Raw genomic sequence first — 24,726 nt, 5'->3', positions numbered from 1 at the left:
CCGCTGGCTGATGGGGTAGAAGGTGAGAACGAGGGGGATTCCGTCCTTGTTACGAATGGGGGAGGGGGAGCAAGAGCGGAGCTACGGGATGTAGAAGAGGCCCTAGTGAGAGTCTCATCTATAATGGAAGAGGGGAAGCCCCGTTTCCTGAAAAATGAGGACATCTCTGATGCCCTAGTGTGAAACACCTCATCCCGGGCGCAGTTGCGGCGTAGACGGAGGAATTGGGAGTAGGGGATAGACTTTTTGCAGGAGACCGGGTGGGAAGAAGTGTAGTCCAGATAGCTGTGGGAGTCAGTGGGTTTATAGTAGATGTCAGTCACTAGTCTGTCTCCTGTGATGGAGATGGTGAGGTCCAGAAACGGGAGGGAGATGTCGGAGATAGTCCAAGTATATTTAAGAGCAGGATGGAAATTAGAAATGAAGTGTATGAAGTCAGTGAGTTCTGCATGGGTACAAGAGGTAGCACCAATGCAGTCGTCGATGTAGCGGAGATAGAGTTTGGGGATGGGGCCAGTGTACGTCCGGAACAGGGATTGTTCGACGTACCCGACAAAGAGGTAGGCGTAGCTAGGGCCCATGCGAGTGCCCATAGCTACGCCTCCGGTTTGGAGGAAGTGGGAGGAGTCAAAGGAGAAGTTGTTACGGGTAAGAACCAGCTCTGCTAGGCGGAGGAGAGTGTTGGTAGATGGGGATTGGCTGGTTCTGTGGTCGAGGAAGAAACGGAGGGCTTCAAGACCATCCTTGTGGGGGATGGAGGTGTAGAGTGACTGGACATCCATGGTAAAGATGAGGGAGTGGGGGCCTGGAAACCAGAAGTTATCGAGATGATGGAGAGCATGTGAGGTGTCTTGGACGTAGGTGGGGAGGGATTTGACCAGGGGGATAGGATGGAGTCGAGGTAGGTGGAAATAAGTTCGGTGGGACATGAACAGGCAGAAACAATGGGTCTGCTGGGACAGTTCTGTTTATAGATTTTAGGTAGGAGGTAAAATCGGGCCGTGCGGGGCTGGGGAACGATAATTTTGGAGGCATTAGAGGGTAGAGCGCCGGCAAAGGTGAGGTCCGTGATGGTGCTGATGATTAATATTTCCTTCATTACTCAGAGATTACAAGGATTTATACATTGGTGTTCCATCTGTGATTTTGTCCAGTTGTATGTGCATCTGTAGGAACCCCGGCAGGGACTGGGATTACAATGTCATATCCAGAAATACACATCGTTCATTGAAGGCTGGAGACGTTTTGCTAAGTAGGTCACTGAGCATGACAGATTCTCCTGTTGTTTTGCAGTCTAGTGTCACAAAGGAGTTCTAGTTAGAGCCCAGGAGTTCTGTAATACTGGGAAAAGAAAGCTTCTGGTAACCTGATTTGCATCACAAAAAGACCACTGAGACACCAAACCATTGGCCGGAGCTGGTTATTTTCTGATTTATTACTAAGCAATCTCTGAGAGAAGAGCCACATTTTGTATCGGTGTGCCTCGAGCTCTATGACACAGACATGGCATTATTGCAGCTGACGAGCCCAATGTCCCCTTTGTGAACAGTTATTATTTTTGATGTTTGTTTCATAGGTGGTCTCAATTTTAGCGATCTGATCCTTTCTGAAGTTCATTCGACAATGATAGATTTAACCCTGCTCCCGGCCCAGCCTTATACCCCAGTAAGGTTTTTCCACTGTACCAGCGTGGTATTCCTATACCAGTGCTGCTTTTGCAGTCATTAAGATAAGATTGCTAATTGGAGTTGAATTTTAGGTAGTGCTGTTTAATGATCTTGTGTAGATTAAGAATTTAATGGAAACTGAGTCACAGCATAGGTACATGCCATGCAGCCACCGTGAGCCGAATTTGTCCCATTGGGGCAGTACCATGTACTTGATCCTGATTATAACCTGGATTGTTTTCTGGAGTGTCGGAGGTTGAGGGGAGACCTGATAGAAGAGAGGCATAATTATAATAAACAGTGGGAACCTCTTTCCCAGTGCGGAAATGTGAAAGACGAGAGGACATAGCTTTAAGGCGAGAAAGGCAAAGTGTAAAGCAGATGTGCGGGGCAGGTTTTGTACCCAGAGAGTGGTGGGTGCCTGGAATACTCTGCCAGAGATGGTGGTTGAGGCATATCCACATGGATATGCAATAAATGGAGGGATATGGATCACTTGCAGGCAGAGGAGATTAATTTAAAGGCATTGTATTCAATACAGACATTGTGGGTGGAAGGGCCTGTTCCTGCAGTGTACTGTTCTATAAAAGAAAGTGTTAACATAGAGTTTTTCTGCCAGTTGTGTTGTGTCCCACCCACTGTCAAGCCCAACCATTGCCTTGCCGGTTTTCCCTCCCATCACTGTGATGGGTGGCTGCTGACCCCAGGCATTTATTCAGCTCATCTGTTTCACTGCAAAAAATGACGCTGGCCAGATTCTCTGGTCATTGTCATATGATCCACAACAAGATTCAAGTTTGGTGCTGCCGGTTGAAAATCTATGAGAAATATTCTCCTTTCTGTTCCTTCCGCTGGCTATAATTTCTGCACCTTTCACCTGCGTAAATCCAAGTTTAAGTTTGGTCAGGTGTTCAGATGCTGACTATTCTCGTCTCGTGTCACTGCACCGTGGGAAAGCAGTGCTCATCAGTCAGCTCTGTGTCTACATCACAAAACCACTTCCTCTCCCAGTTCAAGGATTCTGGGGGTCGCTAATTCTGATGCTGTTGGGATAATGGGAGGCAGCTATAACAACGTAAACATGGGCAGTCAGCTGACAGCTGCTGTTCTCCTGGGTGCGTCAGTGTAGGTGTTACCACAGGCATAGTCAGCTACTGTTCGTGCAGCAGGGAGGGGAGAGAGAGAAAATTCATTGAAATAGGGTGTTAAAAAGAGGGAGGAAGTCAGCAGCTAAAAGTTTGAATGAAAGTTAAAATGTGTTTGGCATGTCGAGTTATTTAGGATTTTGACAGATTTGCTTATGGAAAACTCTGGGAAAGAGAATACCTTCATGGGCATCACTCAGGAACATTAGGTGAAATCTGCTGTATGATCTTTCCAGATTGTGTGTAAAAACAAAGAACCTCACAGTAGGTACATATGACAATAAAGTATCATTGAATCAAAGCTTGTCACACAGAGAATATCTGGAATGTACGCACAAAGTAGGCAGTGGAATCAGATCCAGCTCCCCATGTAAGAGGCATTTAGACAGACACCTAAATAAGCAAGGCATAGAAGCGTCTGGAGCTAATGGGTGCAAATGGGATTAGTGTGGACGGGGCATGGACAAGGTGGGTTGACGGTTCTATTTCTGTGTTGTACGACTCCAAATAACACAGCAGTCAGCCATTCAGCTCAGCCAATTGAATGCAGCAATAATGCTGGGGAATGTTTGCAGCATTTGAGCCTTCTTTCCTTTGCTAAATCTGTCTACGCTTTCTCCTTCATGTATTTTGCCAGCCTTTCCTCATATGCATCTTTACACATGGTCATTTCTTTTGAACTTTATCGATGCAGGCATTGCATAGATTTATTTTGTTCCTCAGTTTTAGGTTTTCTGAAGATTCAGCACCAGTGCTTCAAACAAATTGCCTTTACAAGGGGGAATGATGTGGGAAATGGAAGGAGCTTTACTAATTCCACTCTTTGTTGAAGGGTTTAAATGAATATTCAGCAAAGTGAATCTCAATGGGCTTTTCTGATCAACGTGTGGGAGTGAATGTGAAAGTGTGAATGAAAATAAATCATTCAATTCATTAAACGTATTATTTTCCCAGATTTTACATCAGTGCCTCAGCAATAAATATCCCACCAGTCTAGGGAGCAGCCCGTGTTGGTCCTATTGCCTCTGACCACGAGTTGTGTTTATATTTTCCATTTTAAGATAATGCTTGGACAAGTTGTAGGACTGACCACCAGTAGGAAATGTAAATCATGCATTTCAACACCGTAAATTGGGCAGAAAAGTAAAAGTCAGCTTTTTAAAAAATACCAGCCTCAGAAAGACCTCATACCACAGTTTCTAATCACGTGTTTAGGAGAAAATAGCCATGTAACTTACCTTGCCTGTAAAAACATTTCCATTTACTTTGGCACACAAATAAGAGTAATTTTGTTCGTCAAAATGTTTGTGGAAAATTGTATGGTACTGAAATAAATTGGAAGCCAGTGACTGCAAGTTAGTGTTTGTACGAAGAAAGGCAGATGGGATGTTTTGGGATAGGACTTTACTGCAGACTGAGTGAAACATTGCCTGTCCATTCCCTCACAAATGCTGCCTGACCCGCTGAGTTCCACCAGCACTTTGTTTTTCTGCTCAAGATTCTAGCACCTGTAGTATTATGTACAGTCATCTGTGGTGAAAATACATACCAGATGTCTTTTCTTTCTCCTTCTTTAAAACAAAGTCAATTGAGTAAACACCAGCACCCACAGTTGAATGATGGGCTTCAGCAAGGAGCTGAGGTAAATGGTAACTGGAACTCCACTGCACCGAAGCAAAAACACATTTATTGTTAGAACAGGAGAAAACCGTTGAGAAGAAAGCAGAGTTTGGTCAATTTTATTGTTGATTTTTCTTTCTACTCTTTGCATTCATGTTTCAGAAGATTATCGCACCTTCTTTCCTTCACCGAGGCATGAGAATCTCTCTTCAGCTTGATTGGTGGGAAAAGAGTGTGGATCACTGGGTGATCCAGGGCAGGTAGCTGGGCTACTAGATCTGATTGCAAAGGGTTGGAGCAAATCATGAGCAGCAGCATGGATGTTGCATGCATGAGGACCTGGCCTCAAATGCGACCGATGCAGAGATGTGTCTGTAGTCGTATAGAAGGGAATGATCCTTTGTGTGACGATGAGTGTCCACATGCTCTGCATTGGGAAGTATCACACAGCGGTTTTCCTCATCTTAATACAGGCTTCATTTTATAATAGCAATCATTGGATAATCTTTCCTGTAGCCCAATTCAAGGCTCCAAAAAGAACTGAATAAAATAATACAATGGCCTCTTTTAAGGGGAAAGATGTTAATATTTTGCATAACATATCGAAAATATCATTATGAGCTTGCAAAATATTTAAATATGAATATATCCTTGACTTCTCAGCAACGATTAAAAATACTGATTAAAAAGTGGGGAGGTTCTTGTTTCATTGAAGAGTAGGCATGCTGATTGAATGCAGTCTGGAAATTAAGCAGAAAGTGTTGACATTGGACTTGTACGTTTTAATTTAATTATTCTGAACACAATGTTGGGAAAAGATAGAATAATTCTTTGTGAGTTTTATATCTTGCTTGGCATGGCCAAGTTGAGCTGAAGGGCCTGTTTCGCTGCTGTGTGACTGTGTGATACGATTGATTAGTGTTGAAATTTTACAATTCACATGAATTCATCCAGTACTCTGTTTTATAATCTGAGATGTTTTTACTTTTGTGATAATCCGCAGTGTCAGTGGAGCTGGAAGTGTACAAGTTCTCCTGCAGCTAAAGTGCTTTGTCTTTTTCAGTGTCAGTTCAGCAAGTCCAACGAACAGTGCAAAACCAGAGTCCATTACCAGTCAACTGGAGGAAGGGTTGGATTTATCTTCCCAGAAAGAGGAATGGGAGTCCAGGCCTGGTACGTGAACTTCACTCTCAAGCCGAGACTTGAGGCAGATGTCTTTGATAGTTAGTGCAAGAAAATAACTGCAGATGCTGGTACAAATCGAAGGTATTTATTCACAAAATGCTGGAGTAACTCAGCAGGTCAGGCAGCATTTCAGGAGAGAAGGAATGGGCGACGTTTCGGGTCGAGACCCTTCTTCAGACTGTTAGTACCAGCTGCTCCAGAGAAAGTCTGTTGCCAAATAGAGATGGTTTGGTTGTGGTGGAACTTCAGTTGGGGCAGTGATCCTCAGCGAGTTGAGCTCATAGACCACTTGCGATACACCTTGCTCCAGTCCAGATGTTAATGGAGCTGGAGATCGCATGGGATGAATAATATGAAATATCTTTAACTTCATAAAAGCCTCCCAAGAGGATTTTTTAAATCATCTGGGATCCTTTGAGATTACGAAAATGCAAGCAGCAATAAAAAAAAAGAAATTGATTAGCACTGAGTGAAAACACCCGAGGCAAGAGGCAAGAGGCTGAGGTGACGGTGAAGTGTTGCTGTTGAATCTTGGAAGCCCTGTCAAAAGGCAGATGACATACAGGCAATTCTCCACTAATTGCTCCCACTGAATGGATTAGTTACATGAAAGTGTGGGAACATCGCCATGATGCAGCATCTCAGGAAATACACGACTTAATCAGGCTTATTCAGGATAGCTCAGCAAGTTAGCTCGTGATTATGGCTTCAGGTGTTTCCGGGGTTGAGTTGCTAATGTGAGAGTGACAGGAAGCACCGCGGTTAGTATCATCAGCCCTGGGTTAGACTGGGAGAAAGATAGATATCCATCAAAAGCAGCTTCACCAGCAGTGACTTCTACATTGTTCTTTGTAGAGGTTTAGCTGCAGTGTCATTTCTTTGCATGGATGATGGCTACTTGAGGGAGGGGCTGAAAGGAAACTGTTAATATGTTCTCCCATCTTTCCTTCTTGGACATATATCACCTTTCCCATTGTCAATGGTCTGAGCCCAACAACTACTTAAACAACAGCATTTATCAGAAGGACCACAGTGAAAGTAAATATGCAGGTCCAGCAGGCAGTGAAGAAGAGGATTTGAGCATAGGCGTAAAGAGGTCCTTCTGCAGTTGTACAGGGCCCTGGTGAGACAACATCTAGAGTATTGTGTGCAGTTTTGGTCTCCTAATTTGGGGAAGGACATCCTTGCTATTGAGGCAGTGCAGCGTAGGTTCACGAGGTTAATCCCCAGTATGGCGGGACTGTCAAATGAGGAAAGATTGGAAAGACTGGGCTTGTTTTCACTGGAGTTTAGAAGGATAAGAAGGGATCTTATAGAGACGTATAAAATTATAAAAGGACTGGACAAGCTAGATGCAGGAAAAATGTTCCCAATGTTGGGGGAGTCCAGAACCAGGAGCCACTGTCAAAGAAAAAAGGTGAGGCCATTTAAAACTGAGATGAGAAAAAACATTTTCACCCAGAGTTGTGAATTTATCATATCATATCATATCATATATCTACAGCCGGAAACAGGCCTTTTCGGCCCTCCAAGTCCGTGCCGCCCAGTGATCCCCGTACATTAACACTATCCTACACCCACTAGGGACAATTTTTTTTTTACATTTACCCAGCCAATTAACCTACATACCTGTACGTCTTTGGAGTTGTGGAATGTTCTACCACAGAAGGCAGTAGAGGCCAATTCACTGGATGAATTTAAAAGAGAGTTAGATAGAGCTCATGGGGCTAGCGGAATCAAGGGATATGGGGAGAAGGCAGGCAAGGGTTACTGATTGTGGATGATCAGTCATGATCACAATGAATGGCGGTTCTTCAGACCTGAAGAAGGGTCTCGACCCGAAATGTCACCTATTTCTTTTCTCCAGAGATGCTGCCTGACTCGCTGAGTTACTCCAACATTTGGTGTCTATCTTCAGAAGAAATACATTTGTGCCCGAGTGGATTGAGTGAATTGCAACTTGCCTCTCCCTTGTAGCCTTTCCTGTCCATTGCAATGTGGTCAGTGAACGCGCAGCAGCTCCACCTGGTGGAGCTTTTAGGGGCAGTTTCTTTCTCTCAGTGGTGGGAAGCTGTAGGAAGTTGGTGCTCCACTACTGCTTTCCTTCTAGAGGAAAGAGAGTGGCAAGGATGTCGTGAGAAGCTCGGGACCACGCCCTTGGGCAAACTAATGATGTCGTTGAAGACTTCATGACAATTATTTCTGGAAATTGCTGTAATTCCATCCAGAATTACTGGTAATTTTCAAGAAATGACTGGGCCAATGACTACAAATGCGAATTGAACTTTTTTTTTTCACCCAATGATTAAGAGATTGATATCAATCTAAAATAGTAATCTGCAAAATATTATGATGCTGAATGGATATAAAAATATTCACTAAATGTTACTAAATTGATATAAAAATATTCAGTAAATGATACTAAATTGATATAAAAATATTCACTGTATCATGCTAAATGGATATAAAAAATGTTAAAAGTATTTTTTTGAAGAAAGTTGGCGGCAAAGGTTGCTGAGTTAAAAGATCAGGAGCTATACTCTGTGGTTAAGCATTAGATTCTTCTGCACATTCCTACTTGGAAGTATGGATAGTTGATATGTCAGTGGGATATTCAGCACCCAAAACTAAATTGACTGACCAGGTTTGGATTTATTATTGTCATGTGAATTAAAGTACAGCAAAAAGCTTTATTTTGCATGCTATCCAAACAAGTCACATGTACCATACATAAATGCAGTCAGTTCAAACTCAAGTACAATAGATAGAGCAATGAGGAAGATACGGAGTGCAGATTATAGTTCAAGTCAAGTCAAGTTTATTTGTCACATACATACACACGATGTGCAGTGAAATGAAAATGGCAATGCCTGCGGATTGTGCACAAAAAGGAAATTACAGTTACAACATATAAATAAAGTTAATAAGTTAATATAGAGAAGACAAAATTTAGTCCCTGGAGTTATAAAAGTTGACAGTCCTGATGGCCTGTGGGAAGAAACTCCGTCTCATCCTCTCCGTTTTCACAGTGTGACAGCAGAGGCGTTTGCCTGACTGTAGCAGCTGGATCAGTCCGTTGCTGGGGTGGTAGGGGTCCCTCATGATCTTGCTTGCTCTGGATCTGCACCTCCTGATGTATAGGTCTTGCAGGGGGACGAGTGTAGTTCCCATGGTGCGTTCTGCCGAACGCACTACTCTATGTTCTCAGCATTGCAGCATTGTATTGCTGTCCTGGCTTTGCTTTAAACTTTGGATTGCCATTAGTCTTTCTGTCGGCTGAATTGGAAATCACTCAATGTATGACATTTTCATTTGGAAAGGATAGAAAAATACATTTAAAAAGGGTTTTCCAAGAAAATATAGATTTTTTAAAAACATTTTGATTTGCAAATGAGGATCTTTATTTTGATAGCTGAGATTGTTCTACAATAAATAAGCCCACTAATAATCTCTCTCTGTCAGAGGATAATATTGAATCTCCATGGATGTCCATCAACTCTGGAAAATTCCTGATGAATGACAGCCACTCCCTGTGGGAGGATCAGTTATTGGATCAACAGGACCAACTGGGCAAGGAAATGGAGGAGGCCAGAAAGATGATTTCCATCCTACAGGTATGTACTTTAATTTGCGCACTTCGAAAAATATGTTTATCTTGTTACACTGGTAATAATTTACAGTATATCTATAAATTATTTATATCTATCTATATATTTATATCTATTACAACGTTTTTAAGAAACATTTAGACAGGCGCATGGGTAGGACAGGTTTAGAGAGATATGGGCCAAATGCAGGCAGATAGTACGAGGATAGATGGGACATATTGACTGGTGTGGGCAAGTTGGGCCGAAAGGCCTATTTCCACGCTATAAGACTAAGACTATCACTCTAAGGGCAAAAATAATTTTAAAATGCAAAATGTCATCATATTGAAGTGATGTTGGTTATGGTACTGAAGCATGTTCACAATGTAATTGTTGCCAAGGCAGGTTGTGCTAATGTATCTGTTTAAGTTACCATTGCCATTCAGGTACCAGGCACTCTGGTTAATTCTGGCCTTTGTGCAATTCTGGCCTTCTAGTTACCAGAGTGTAACCAAAGATATTTATTTCACAAAATGCTGGAGTAACTCAACAGGTCAGGCAGCATCTCAGGAGAGAAGGAATGAGTGTAACCAATAATTATAACATTTAAATATAACCATATCTGGCAAGTTAAAGGATTAATTTTATTTAATTTTAAAGGCCACTAAAATTTTGAGTGATTTTGCATGTACTTTTGACAAGTTGATTTTCATAATATTCTTCAGTGGCATTTGAATAGCTCCATTTGCTCATTTTGTATGACAAAATGTATTATACTTAATATTGTTCCCCTTGTTTTTGATTTCTAAAATGAACAGACAGTAGTTGTGTGATAATTGCTGCAGAAATCTAAAACCAGCTCCTTGTGTGTTTACCGCATTGAGTATCTTTGTTACCTGAAACCGTGTTATAATTGTGCTGCTTTCGTTGCCAGGGGTTACTATTGAATGGTTCACTTCCTGAGGATGAACAGGAGGGATCATTTCCCCTGAGTGAGCAAGGAGCATGTGCAGAAGAGCAACTGGTACGTGCTGCCTTATAACTAGCTACACATCAGAGTGTTTGGTCTGTATAACCTTTTCTTGTACGCCGGAGTAAACATTTGACTGTAAATTCTTGCCTGAATCAGGTCATCATCAAGAGTCGATTGGATCTAAGCATGGATGAATGCCAAGAGTTAAAGGTACAAAGAATGGCTGCTTTTAAACAACTTCAGAAAATGTTTACGTTTGGTGTAATTGTTTCTTTGAACCAAACCGGTTCTACAAACGTGGGAAAAACATTAATTCCCAATGATTTGGTCAGGTGGAAAGTTAACATTTCCAAACTACATTCATTCATGAACCAAGCTGCTCACAGTTGTGGAGAGAGCGTAATAGTGTACGACCTGTCAAGTCTCAGTAACAGCTCCAAAGAAGCTGGATCATGATCTCTTCAGTCTGAAGAAAGGTTTTGACCTAAAACGTCACCTATCCATGTTGATCAGAAATGGTGCCTGACCCGCTGAGTTACTTCAGCACTTTGTGTCCTTTTGCTTATTAACCATAGATTTGGCCCATAGCCCTCAAAACCCTTCCGATCCAATATCTGTCCAAATGCCTTTTAAAAGTCGTAATTGTATCCGCTCCTATAGCTTCCTCTGGCAGTTCATTCGAGATACGGACAAGACCCCTCCCCGTCCCCCTTAAATCTCTCCCCTCTCACCTTAAGCCTATGCCGTCTTGTTTTAGAATCCTCTACCCTGGACCAAAGACTGAGCATTCACTTTCTTCATGCTTCTCATGATCTTGTACTCCTCAATAAGGTCACCTCTCACTTCAAATTCTCCAAAGAAAAAGACCCAGCCTATGAATGGGTAACGGTAGGAATGGGCAGTGGTGTGAAGAATTATTCATTTTATACTGTGTTTCTCCCTCAAAGTATAAATGGTTGGAGTAAGCTGAACTTCACACTATCTCCATTACTGCGGTCTCTATAATTATTTTGTATCCTATCTGATGGAGGAGAAATGTTTTTAACAGGGTAGGAATAATCCTTCTATAATTATTTTTTAATTGACAGAAAGAACTTTCAAAATACAAGCAGCAAACCAGGAATCTGCAGGGAGTGAAGGTGAGTGCCCAGTAACATCTGGATGTGCAACACATCAACTGGACGGGACTGTTTCACACTACAAACCATTCTATTCCCTGTTGATCAAACCCAGAGTGGAACATCAGCAAAAAATAATGATCTTATGTGGAAGGGTTTTTGGAGCTTATTTTGTAATCTGCTTTGCAGCTTCGTAGAATCTGAGCAGCAACAGCTGTTGTCCATCACGTTCTGACCAATTATTACTCCTCAACCGACCAAATCACTGAAATAGACGGTCTGGTTATTATCATATTGTTATTTGTTGCGATGTACAAATTAGGAACTGTAGTTTTTAAATTTCAACAATTACAGCACTTCAAAATATTTTAAGATTGCCGTAACCAAACAGCATGGAAACAGGCTCTAATCGTCTATGCTGACCACGATGCCCCATTTAAGGTAGTAGTCCCATTTACTTGCATTTGGCCTATGTCCCTCTGAACCTTTCCTATCCATGTATCTGTTCAAAAGCCTTTTAAATGTTGTTTAAACCTGCCTCCACTACCTCCTCTGGCAGCTCTTTCTATATACCCATCACACTGAGTGAAAAAGTGGTTCTCAGATTACAATTAAATCTTTCCCCTCTCACCTTAAACCCATGTCAGCTGGTCAGCGCGGACTCAGTGAGCTGAAGGACCTGTTTCCGTGATGTATCTCTAAACTAAAGGAAATACTTTTTTTCTAAAGAACATTTTGATGACTTTCAGGAGCATGGCAGTGCATATTAAGGTCCTTTCTAATATATTTGACTCGGGGCATTTTAACCATGTGACGTAGCTGGGTGGGGACTCTTGGCGCATTGTTAAGCACACTTCCCTGCTCACTGCCACATGTTTTCCCTCAGGATGCCTTGCAGCATCGGATGGCCCAGCAGGAAAACTCCATTCTTCAGCTCAAGCAGGAGTTGCTGAGAGCGGGCATGGCCAAGGACGAACTGCTGAGTGAAAATGTGAGGACCGAAGGGCTTTGATAGTTAACACACCGGGAAAAGTATTCAAGTTGATAAGGTGCTGCCTGACTCGCTGAGTTCCTCCAGGGCTTTATTTTGTGCTTGAGGAGAGAGGCGCTGGAAGTGGAACCACATATGGGATAGGTGGTGGCCAGGTGAAATTAAAACAGAAAGCGGTGAAAATAATATACCGTTCAGCAGATAAATTTACCATAGCAAAGTGAACAGAACTGTAAGAAATACCACGTTAACAATATTTTAAGTATAAGTACACCATCGATTGTCTAGCACCCTTGGTTTATAGAACCTTCCATTTTGCGGGACCAACAGAGGTCACGTAATAATAATAATAAGAATTCAACAACACACCTCTGACCCACTAATTATATCCCTCCCGTACCTCTAAAGCACCATGATGGGGGTGTTTGGAGTCACTGTGATGGACGTTATGTGTTGGGGTCATGTGTCTTGTGTTCTTTTTTGTGTGTGACTGCTATGTAGTTTCGTTCGGTACCTTGGTACCGAATGACAAATAAAGCTCTGTTGAACTGTTGTTGATAAAGAATAAACAAAGTAAACAGTTAACTGATTCAGCACAGAGGCACACGACCCGAAAGAGTCGTAATACTCTTGTAATTTTGTCCGGATTAAAGGAGGTGCCGGATAATCGGCGGTGTGCCTGTGTATAATGAGAAGGGGGAGTGATGAGGTGAGAACGTGCAAGTTGAACTTTAAGAATGGTGGAGTGGCGAATGCTCACTTCAGGAAATCAACGTTTCTTGCGGGGTGATAGAGTCTAACGGTGCTGATCTGATGCAACACTTTCCAGAAAGCATTCTAGGATTTTTGTGATGAGCCAAATGCCCTTTGCTTGTTTATCTTCCTGAACTGCTAAAGTCATTTCTGTCACGTTCATTTTGTGTTGACAGCTTGACCTTCAGAGGAAGTCTGAAGAACGGAACCGGATGGTTGGGGAATTTAAAGTAAGCAACTCTAAGGCCCACAGTCGGAAATGATTGCACTTTGGGGTCTGAGAATCACACGTTAGGCATGATTTATTGAAAAGGCCACATACTTTACATCAACAATCTGGTTCACAGAGTAAACATCAATTGTAAATCATGATTTTTCTGGGACCTAAATAAATCATGCTATAAGTTGCATTATATTCATGCCTCATTGCTGGTTGTGTAAATATATTGTAACTGTTGTTTAAAATACCATACTAGTTCTTGTGCTTTGATGCAGTAACATTATATGTGGGCAGCAGGTGGGAGTGAATCCCACATTATTGGGGCTGTTGCCTTGTGAACAATATGTTCAACTAAAAGCTTCTCTGTGTTAGTGCTTCAAGTGGACCCCGTGGTTACACAGAAGAGCCCTGACAGCATTCACCCTCAACCACTGGCCCACAGCAGAGAAATGAATCATTCAACGCACAACCCATTACTTCCCAAATGACAGCTGTGCTTTTCTCATAACACGATTTCACATACAAGTAAATCGATTTGAGAAATGCAAATGTTTCCATCTTTGTGATGTGTTATATGTTCCCACAGAGGGAGATGGGTCAGAAGGAGAGACTAGTCCAACAACAGAAGGTTAAACTGGATGATGCACTGCGGAAACTCACAGAAGCTACTCACATAAAGGTACGAGAAGATGCTTTGTCCATCAAACTATACACAATGTTAAACTACAATACAAAGAATACAATAATATCAAATTACAATACAAAGAAAGTGTGGTACAGCCACTGGAGTTCTCTATGCACTTTTAAATTTAAATGGTACTGAAGTGAACTAAAGTGATATTCCCAATCCATTGATTTACTCAGCAAAAGTGCTGGAAGAGCTGAGCAGGTCAGGCAGCATCTGTGGAGGCAGACAAATGGTCTGCATCCTGCTACATCGATTTTGCTCTTGATTCCAGCATCTGCAGTCTCTTGTGTCTCCATTAATTTACTCATTTGATTGAATTCAACAGTTTTTTATAATTTTGAACATTTCAGTTGTAAACAAGTTAACATCCCCTTTGTTGTATAAATGAAGTTAAAAAAAAACATGAATAGTTTGAAGTAGAAAAATCCTTTCAGTGTGTAGTAGTGATAAAATCACCTTTTCCTGGAGGCATGCTGTTACTCAGCCATACCTGCACTTTCTGTTGTAACCACTTGTTCAGCGAATGCCTAGATTAGTGAGGTATTTAGTATTAATCGGCGGAACGGGTAAACTAAGTGTGCCTACTTATTCACGTTGCTGTTTTTCTTCTGTGTGATATTCTATGTTACAGAATGACTTGCAGAGAGAGTTGGACCACAAGGAGATACTTCTGCAGCAGCTGGTGAACAGAGGGGAAGAAGAGGTACAGTTTGCCGCCTCATCGCAGGCAGATGCAGAATTCATGCAATTTATCATCAATAAATGGGCGTGATTTCATACAGTGCATGAATACTCACCAAAAGCTCAAGCGGTTCCTTCACAAACATCTCCCGATTATTACTTAGCATTTTATTTCATTGGTTTTTACAGCTGCTCGCAGCTTTATACACTGAATTTTAGATTGATGTTTCAAATTTCTGAGTGCAAAACAAGTTAAAACTGTCCCTTAGAATTCATTGTACAGCTGCTGTCTAATGAAAGGCTGTGTTTGATTGCAGTCAGGTCAGGAACATCAGTCTGAATGATATTCTGTGTACGTTTCCTTGTGTAAATTCAGACAGAGGACCTTCAGGTGGTACGAGATTCACTACGAAGTTTACGTAACAGTTTTGCTGGTCATGACCCTCAGCACCACACCATCGACACCCTGGAACAAGGAATTTCAAGTTTATTGGACCGAATGCATGTAGCCCAAGCACAGGGGAGAGGCGGCAACAAAGTAAGGACGTGTTCCCCAGCTGTGTAAAACCAATCGATTCAGTGATCAATTTCTTCTGGTGGATTTTTTCCCCTCCCCTCCCTTTATATCGATGTGAGCAATCTTCATTAGCTGAAACTGTGCTGTGGCATAAAACTGACTGGTGCAATCATATGTGTGAGGAGGAACTGCAGATGTTGGTTAAACCGAAGACAGACACAAAAAGCTGGAGTAACTCAGCAGGTCAACAGCATCTCTGGAGAAAAGGAATAGGTGACGTTTCAGGTCGAGACCTTTCGGTCTGAAGTAGGATCTTGACCTGAAACATCTCCTATTACTTTTCTCCAGAGACGCTGCTTAACCCACTGAGTTACTCCAGCTTTTTGTGTCCATCTTAAGTGCATCATACATTAATCTCAGATCCGTCACACGACAAGTGAGCTGAAGCTTTGGTTAGGAACTAGACTCAATGTACCAATTGCACACCACTTGATTTTAACACCCTGTGTTCAAACTGTAAAATGTCATTAGTTGGGGAAGCAATGTATCTAGAGTCATACAGCTCGGAAACAGATCCTTCGTCCAAACTCATCCATGCCGACCAACATGCCCCATCCAAGCCAGTTCCATTTGACCGCATTTGCAGTGCCCTCCATAATGTTTGGGAGAAAGGCCCATCATTTATTTATTTGCCTCTGTACTCCACAATTTGAGATTTGTAATAGAAAAAAATCACATGTGGTTCAAGTGCACATTGTCAGATTTTATTAAAGGGTATTTTTATACATGTTGGTTTCACCATGTAGAAATTACAGCTGTGTTTATACATAGTCCCCCCATTTCAGGGCACCATAATGTTTGGGACGCATGGCTTCACAGGTGTTTGTAATTGCTCAGGTGTGTTTAATTGGCTCCTTAATACAGGTATTCGAGATCTCTCAGCAGCTAGTCTTTCTTCCTGTCTTTCCATCATCTTTGGAAACTTTTATTGCTGTTTATCAACATGAGGACCAAAGTTGTGCCAATGAAAGTGAAAGAAGCCTTCATGAGACTGAGAAACAAGAATAAAATTGTTAGAGACACCAGCCAAACCTTAGACTTACCAAAACAGTTAATGAAGAAGAAAGAGAGCACTGGTGAGCTTACTAATCGCAAAGGGACTGGCAGGCCAAGGAAGACCTCCACAGCTGATGACAGAAGAATTCTCTCTATAATAAAGAAAAATCCCCAAACATCTGTCCGACAGATTAGAAACACTCTTCAGGAGTCAGGTGTGGATTTGTCAATGACCACTGTCCGCAGAAGACTTCATGAACAGAAATACAGAGGCTACACTGCAAGATGCAAACCACTGGTTAGCCGCAAAAATAGGATGGCCAGGTTACAGTTTGCCAAGAACTTAAAAGAGCAACCACAATTCTGGTAAAAAGGTCTTATGGACAGATGAGACGAAGATTAACTTATATCAGAGTGATGGCAAGAGCAAAGTATGGATGAGAGAAGCAACTGCCCAAGATCCAAAGCATAACACCTCATCTGGGAAAATACAGTGGTGGGGGTGTTATGGCCTGGGCATGTATGACTGTTGAAGGAAGTGGCTCACTTATCTTCATTGATGATACAACTGCTGATGGTAGTAGTATAATGAAGAATTCTGAAGTGTATAGACACATCCTATCTGTTCAAGTTCAAACAAATGCCTCAAAACTCATTGGCTGGCGGTTCAACATGCCCCATCCAAGCCAGTTCCATTTGACCGCATGTAGCTCTAATACCTCAAAATCATTCTTAGTAACTGTCCAAACGTCTTTTAAATGCTGTTATAGTACCTGCCTCAACTACCGAGTCACCATTAGCTTAGTCCGCTCTCTTGAGTGGCTTGAAGAGCCTGTGGCGCTATTTTCAATGAACATAGGGTGTTGTTCCCTATATTCCAGACAACATTAATCTCCGAGACAAAATCACATTAAACTGCTATTATCATATCATATCATATACATACAGCCGGAAACAGGCCTTTTCGGCCCTCCAAGTCCGTGCCGCCCAGCGATCCCCACACATTAACACTATCCTACACCCACTAGGGACAATTTTTACATTTACCCAGCCAATTAACCTACATACCTGTACGTCTTTGGAGTGTGGGAGGAAACCGAAGATCTCGGAGTAAACCCACGCAGGTCACGGGGAGAACGTACAAACTCCTTACAGTGCAGCACCCGTAGTCAGGATCGAACCTGAGTCTCCGGTTGTGAGAGCTTGCTTTACACATATTGGATGTCGATATGCCTACGTTTCAGTAATGAGCACAAAACTTGATTTGTAAAACTATATATAATTTCCTGAAAGGAATATAGAGATGCATGGTAAATACTTTGTTATTATTGTTGTGTAGACTCCAGTGAAAAATTCAGGAAGAGGATCAGACGCAGAAAGAGAATCCTGGCCATCAAATCCCAGTGAGTTCTGAACAATTGAACAGCTGCTGTTTTAGGCATTAAATCGTTGCTCAATTAAACTAATATGTGATACAAGATATTTTAACTTAATCTTTTTTCTTTTTTTAAGAAATATTTGTAAGATTGTGAACATGTACCATAATGCAGCCATATTCTGGTTGTAATGTGCAGAGAATATTTGATCATTGTTATTTTGTTACTTTTTATCATTTGTTATTACTATTTTCTCCACCGTGCACATGCTTGCTGTAGGGCCATTGATATGGTGGCCGTCATGTGGCAGCATGTTTGGTTTTCGCTTTTAAGAATAACATGTATTTTTCTTTCTCAGCGTCTCTTCATTTTCACAACAGTCCTGGTCTGAGAAATCGTGTCTTCACAAAGGTGCTATACTTCACAGACCGAACCCTTGTGCCATTCATGATAAACATTCCAAAGAGGCAAGTATTCTACCACTCACAGAAATATTTTGACAATGAGACCACCAAAAATGTCCTTCAGTTTCATGGGCAAAACTATTGGATGAAGCATTAACTTGTTTTTTTGTACAAGTTTTTCCCCCATCTGCTTTCCTTCTGCATTTTTTGCTCTTCTCGATAAACAGCTGAAATAGTGTTTAAACTCTGAAAATATTACTTTGAACCAGTGAATAAGATATGACCGAGGTCTGTGAGAATACAGGATTGTAATACAAGGAGCTTTTAGCTTTATTCTGGGAAAGTAAATGTCTTTTTTAAGACTAATACCGATTGCATGATACAAATAAGTTTCTAATCTTTGCCGTGATGTCCCTAAACATAGAAACCCGTCAGCTTACTCAGCCTAGGCTGCTGCTGTGCATGTACAAGGCACTGAGTTGATATTGGTTTATTATTGTCACCTTTTCCAAGATACAGTGAAAATCTTTGTTTGCATGCTATCCAGTCAAATCATACTATACATGTGTACAATCAAGCCAAATGCAAGTACAACAGATCGTACAAAGAGAAAAATACGTGCAGAATATAGTGTTACAGCATTATAGCATTACAGTCCCAGAGAAAGTGCAGATTAAATAAAAAATGAAGCTCTGCTGTGAGGTAGGTTGGAAGATCGGGACTACACCCCGGTTTATGGGATGACCGTTCAGTAGTCTGATAACAGTGGGGAAGAAGCTGTTCTTGAAACTGGTGGTACACGCTTTCAAACTTTGATATCTTCTGCCTGATGGGAGGGGAGAGAATGACTGTGGTAAGAAAGGTCCTTGATTATGTTGGCTGATTTCTCAAGGCAGTGTGAAATGTTGATGGTGGGGAGGCTGCTCTGTGTGATGGCTACTTCACTACAACTTCTTGCTATGTACACGGTGTGCATTTCTTTCCACATTCGCTCAGGGAAAATCTTTTTATTTAAATTGGCCTAAAAGATCCTGTTTAAACTTGTACATTATCTGCTAACCTAATTTTCCAGCCTTGGCGAGGTGACTCTTAAAGACTTTAAAGCAGCAATAGATCGGGAAGGAAACTATCGATATCACTTTAAGGCACTGGACCCAGAATTTGGCACTGTGAAGGAAGAGGTAAGCTTGAGGCATTGGTCTTCATCTGGATGAATATTACAGATATTTGTGGTTTTTACTCGGCAGTTAACTATATTGTTTGCGTTGTTTAAAGGAGCACGTGCAACTTGGGTACAACTAGATTCCCAAGCCCTAAGGGAAAATCTTATTTAAATTGGCTGAAAAGATCGAGTTTAAACATGAACATTATTAATTTGCTAACCTAATTTTCCAGCCTTGGCGAGGTGACTCTTAAAGATTTTAAAGCTGCAAAAGATTGGGAGGGGAATTATCAATATCACTTTAAGGCACTGGACCCAGAATTTGGCACAGTGAAGGAACTTTAGAACTATACCAGACCAAGTGGACCCGTTTGGCCCAAACCTCTCCTGTATTGGTGCAGCACCCTCTCCCCCTCCCTCCACCCAATCCCCCTTATCCCCCTCCTCCCCCCCCCCACTCCATCCCCCTTACCCTCTCCCCCCCTCCCTCCCTCCCTCTCTCCCCCCCTCCCTCCCTCTCTCCCCCCCCTCCCCCCCCCTCTCTCCCCCCCTCCCTCCCCCTCTCTCCCCCCCTCCCCCTCCTCCCTCCTCCTCCCTCCCCCCCTCCCCTCCCTCCCCTCCCTCCCCTCCCTCCCTCTCTCCCCCCCTCCCTCTCTCCCCCCTCCCTCTCTCCCCCCCCCTCCCTCTCTCCCCCCCCTCCCTCCCTCCCCCCCCTCCCCCCCCTCCCTCCCTCTCTCCCCCCCTCCCTCCCTCCCTCTCTCCCCCCCCTCCCTCCCTCCCTCTCTCCCCCCCTCCCTCCCTCCCCCCCCTCCCTCCCTCCCTCTCTCCCCCCCCTCCCTCCCTCCCACTCTCCCCCCTCCCTCTCTCCCTCCCCCCCTCCCTCCCTCTCTCCCCCCCTCCCTCCCTCTCTCTCCCCCTCCCTCCCTCTCTCCCCCCTACCTCCCTCTCTCCCTACCTCCCTCTCTCCCCCCTCCCTCCCTCTCTCTCCCCCTCCCTCCCCTCCCTCCCTCCCCTCCCCTCCCTCTCCCCTCCCTCCCCCCCCCTCCCATACCTCCCTCTCTCCCCCCTCCCTCCATCTCCCCCTAGGAGGTAGATTTAAACATTAAAATGTGAATAACTTAAAAAATATAACACCGATTTCAATGCAACTTCTTCCATTAGCACGAAAGGGACGACGGTGAGTAAGGTGGGCCTAAAATTGTCGCGCTATCGTGTACCGTTTTGGCTGTAGTTCAGGAACAAACAAATAAACGAGAGTTTTAGTATGTAGATTGTCTGTGTTGTTTAAGGGGCCTGTCCCACTTAGGCATTTTTTTAGGCGACTGTCGGCGACTGCAATAGTCGTAGCAGGTCGCCGAAAAAACGCCGACTGGACCCCCCCCCACGACAATGTCTACGACAAGCTACAACAACCTACCACCTAGTCAACGTCAAGCTACGGCAAGCTACCGACAACCAGCGACCCAATCGTCACGACTTAGGGCGTCCACCTACGACCGCACCTACGACAACGTACGACCACACAGGTGGCAACCTACGACAACTGAAGTCAACCTACGTCTACCCGCGACAAGCTACGATCGTGTTGGCAACAACTGAAGACTATTCACGTCATTTTTGTCTCTGGCTTTGGCGCCGGTACCTGTCGCCGGTTGACGTAGGTAGTCGCCAATGGAATTCAACGAAATCAGCACCGACGACAACCTACATCACCTGGCGACAACCTACGACAGCGCCTACGTCAGGAGACATCAAGCTACGGTCATTAGCGTCAAACCAATAGTCGGCAAAAAAATTCAAAATTTTCAAAATCCAGCGGCGACCAGAAAAACGCTACGACTCTTTGGAGACGACTCACGACCATACAGACGACAGCCTAGTCGCCTGTAGTTGCCTAAAAAATCACCTAAGTGGGACAGGGGTTTAAAGGAGCATGCACAGCTTAGGTACAACTAGGTTGCCAAGTGTGTAATTAACTCACCGGGGATGAGCATTGCTGACTAACCTAGCGATTATTGCCCAAACCACTGCCATGCTGACCCCCCCCATTGGCCTTCTACGCCCGCACCTCCAGATTCAGGAATAGCTTCATCCCCAGAGCCATAGCTGCTATGAACCGGTCCTGCTGAGCCAGATGGTCACATCGCATAGTGAACTGGCACAGACCTACTTGAACTTTATACTGTTTTAAAACTGTTTCTAATTTTGTTTCACTGGGTTGTATAAATTTATACTGATTAGCTAATTCATTTATTGCATCGTATGGAAGGCGCATTCCCAATCTCGTTGTACCCCTGTACAATGACAATAAAAAATATATTGTATTGTATTGTATAAGAGACAGCTGCAGTAAGCCATCTTGCTGTGTGCAGGCTGCAGTGTTGCAGTTTGAATTCCTGCCGCTGCATCAATTATTCAGGCCACCGGAAACCATGCTGATAACTGAACCACTATTCTTGCACATCTCCAATTGATAAAGGGGTGAAAGATGTAACTTCCTTTTACAAAGCATATGCAGGATGTTAGAACCATTACCAAAAGCACAGGTTGGCAAATGTTGACCTTTTTATAATTTGTTCCCACAGCTTTTCCATGACGACGACATCGTTCCAGGTTGGGAAGGCAAAATAGTTGCATGGGTCGAAGAAGACGGTGGCGACAGTCGGTAAATTAATCGGGAGGTTGAACCTTGCTTTATAAAGTACAGACCTTAGGAGGACACCCACCAAAGAGCCAAAAGACACCACCCAAGTCTTCACACTCTCCTCTGCTTTCAGGGTAGACATCGTGCTGTGCCAACGGCCACATGTGGACTGGAGACAAGTCTGGTGTAAACGCCTTGCACTGACGGTCTGGCTGCTGTTGGTTAACGTGGCTTCTGTTGGTCACTACCAGTGTACAATTATGATGCCATTCATAGGCAATGAGTAGACTGTGGCTTACAGTGTTGTGCGGAACAACTTCAGTTGAATTTTGCTGCTGTTACATCCTCAAAGCTTGGAGCATCTGCGGCTATCGTTATTTATACCTGAGCCCTTGACATAACTTTTATGTTTCATGTTTTTTAAATTCCAAACTTTCTTCATGACAAACCTGTAAATATCATCTTTGCTAATTGTTTCTACTTTGTACCATTGTGGTTACATCAGAGTTCTCAGCTGGGTGACTGCAGTCCTGAGCATCAAGGCCACGGTGAACTGTGTCAGTTAGCAGGCACAAGGAGGTGCCACAGGATTGTGGTGGACACCCTTCAAATAGCAGCCAACGTTTTACCTGCATTATGTCTTGTCGACCCTACTGCTGGTGTACGGCAGGATCTCCCTGGACTTGTTGGCTACAGATTACTCTGAGGAGAACTGGAAGTAATCATCACAGGAACTGCAGGTAGAAAGCACTGGCTCTTTTCCCACAGAACAGCAAAGGCCATTAGGTGAAAACAGGCTCCCTTAGTGCACTGCCTGCTGCCTGGTAATGGAGCAGCGTTCCTCTCCTCAAAGCACCATGGCCACATCACCTGCATTTAACAAACCTGTAAAGTCAACAGCATCTGAAGAAAGTTTACAAGGCACCCTCTTAAAATAGTAGCATGTTCGTCATTACAAATTAAAACACAAAAACAAATAGGCCCATTAGATTTTTCGTATCTTGTGTACAGAGTTCATACTGCTTCTATTCAGTCAGTGAAGAGGAACAGCCAGGCTCCTGGAGAATCACAGACAGTGCAGCTTAGAGACAGTCGTTCTGCCTGCTGTACTTGTGCCAATTATTTGAAAGAAGTAACCTGCTGGTTCATGTTTTCTGATCTTCCTCATCGCAAACCATCTAAGGGCAGCACAGTGGTGCAACGGTGGAGCTGCTGCCTCATGGCGACAGAGACTCGGGTTCGATCTTGACCTTGGGTGCTGTCTGTGTGGTTTGTACATTTTCCCTGTGACTGCATGGGTTTTCACCAGGTGCTCCTGTTTCCTCCCACACCCCAACCAGCTGCCAGTTTGCAGGTTAATTGGCCCTCTGTAAATTGCTGTGTAAGGAGTGGATAATATAGAACTAGTATGTGAACGGGCAATCGATGGTTGGCATGGACTCAGTTGGTCGAAGGGCTTGTTTCCATGCTGTATCTCAATTAATTAAAATAAAAAGTTGTGAAGCATTATAAGGCATATGGGAAAGTCATAAGAACTTTCTGCAAGAATCACCAACCAATTTGGATTTAGTAACATTACTTTAGGGTTACTGCAGCGACAGGAATGAATCAGTGGTAAACTGATTGCTGAAGGGGAGCTTGGTTTTGTCCAGAGAGTAAGTTTAACAGAAGTGAGTAATGCTGAAGTACATGAGTACACATTACAAGACTACAGCTTGCTTACAACACTGCCTTTTTAAAATGGGATGTGGAATTGTATTAACACAGAAGCATCAAGAAATTAAGCATTGAAAGATTTTGGTCATTTCAAATTAAGAATTTTGAGAATGTTTACCAACACCACATACTTGTGTAGGTAAAATTGTTTTTTAACGTCAGCTATCCTTTTAGCTTTTTTGATTTTTTTGTATGTGACAATTATGCTGCTCAAATTGGCTAGTATTTGGAAATTTACGCTATCAAACTGGATTTTAAGTAACTCCAGTCGAATCTTGTTTGTCAAATTATGAGGCCTGGAAAGTACTCTGTTATAACTGGAGGGTTATCTTGAAGAACAAATTACTCTTGACTACTTTTTTCACAATAGACTGCTTTAAAAAAAATACTGGATGTTTTGCCAGAGTTTCTGCTGTTGAAAGTGCTGGCGCAATGTTTAGACCTCATGGTACCAGGCATTTATTGTAAGTGCCAAATGATTACTGCTGTGCAGTTCATAGTTGCAGAGCTCAACATTCCAAATGATGCAAGTGGAGTAATTGATGTGTGTATTGTAAAAGCTGTTCTGTTGAAAGAAAGGTTGTTTGGATTGTGTACACTTGACTGGTCCTTCAAATGCCTTCCAAAGAAACTTGTTTGTCATAATGTTATGTAACTGTATAAGGATTACTGTTTTAAAAAAGCTTGCATTTTGAATAAAATGTGGGCTATTTGTACAACTACTTGATATATTGTGGAAAATGCCTCTTAATTTCTTGTGGGGTTATTCTGCCAAAGCTGCTCAGTGGTTTGGTGTGTACTTGGTCCACTATTCCTTTAAATGCTTCTGTGCTGTTTGCCTCAAATACCAGAAGGCATTTGTTATACGAGTTGGATGATCAGCCATGATCATATTGAATAGCGGTGCAGGCTCGAAGGGCCGAATGGCCTACTCCTGCACCTATTTTCTATGTTTCTATGTTATAACATTGTCAGGGTCAAACACCATCCATTGAAATCTCTGGATTTATTGGTGACTATCATATTTATGACCCTTGATTTTAAATTATTGTAACATTTCAGATTTCTGTTATACAGAAAGAACAGAAATAGGCCTTTCGGCCCAACTTGCCCATGCCAACCAAGATGCACTATCTACATTAGTTCCACCTGCCTGCATATGGCCTATATATCCCTCCAAACCTTTCCTATCCATGTACTTGTCCAAATACCTTTTAAATGAT

At 42.9% G+C, this 24,726-nt stretch overlaps 1 protein-coding gene across 3 annotated transcripts in view; it reads left to right on the top strand.

Moving 5' to 3' along the window:
* Positions 1-24,235, top strand: part of LOC144608662 (dixin-like) — an 86,364-nt gene extending 62,129 nt beyond the window's left edge. Inside the window, exons 6-19 of one of the 3 annotated variants that reach the window (XM_078426647.1) lie at positions 5,496-5,605; positions 9,080-9,231; positions 10,139-10,228; positions 10,334-10,387; positions 11,266-11,316; positions 12,182-12,286; positions 13,216-13,269; positions 13,846-13,938; positions 14,579-14,650; positions 15,005-15,166; positions 17,541-17,604; positions 17,936-18,044; positions 19,054-19,162; positions 21,729-24,235. In XM_078426647.1, coding sequence (XP_078282773.1) covers positions 5,496-5,605; positions 9,080-9,231; positions 10,139-10,228; positions 10,334-10,387; positions 11,266-11,316; positions 12,182-12,286; positions 13,216-13,269; positions 13,846-13,938; positions 14,579-14,650; positions 15,005-15,166; positions 17,541-17,604; positions 17,936-18,044; positions 19,054-19,162; positions 21,729-21,812 — 1,309 coding nt within the window. In that variant the 3' untranslated portion in view covers positions 21,813-24,235. The remainder of the gene's footprint in view (positions 1-5,495; positions 5,606-9,079; positions 9,232-10,138; positions 10,229-10,333; positions 10,388-11,265; positions 11,317-12,181; positions 12,287-13,215; positions 13,270-13,845; positions 13,939-14,578; positions 14,651-15,004; positions 15,167-17,540; positions 17,605-17,935; positions 18,045-19,053; positions 19,163-21,728) is intronic. The other 2 variants (XM_078426648.1, XM_078426649.1) reach the window with 2 other exon arrangements.
* The last annotated feature ends 491 nt before the right edge of the window (positions 24,236-24,726 follow it).

The sequence above is a fragment of the Rhinoraja longicauda genome, chromosome 32 (assembly GCF_053455715.1).
Source record: "Rhinoraja longicauda isolate Sanriku21f chromosome 32, sRhiLon1.1, whole genome shotgun sequence".
Taxonomy (NCBI): domain Eukaryota; kingdom Metazoa; phylum Chordata; class Chondrichthyes; order Rajiformes; family Arhynchobatidae; genus Rhinoraja; species Rhinoraja longicauda.
Note: the sequence above shows the minus strand (reverse complement) of the source record. Positions and strands in the feature narration are given on the sequence as shown.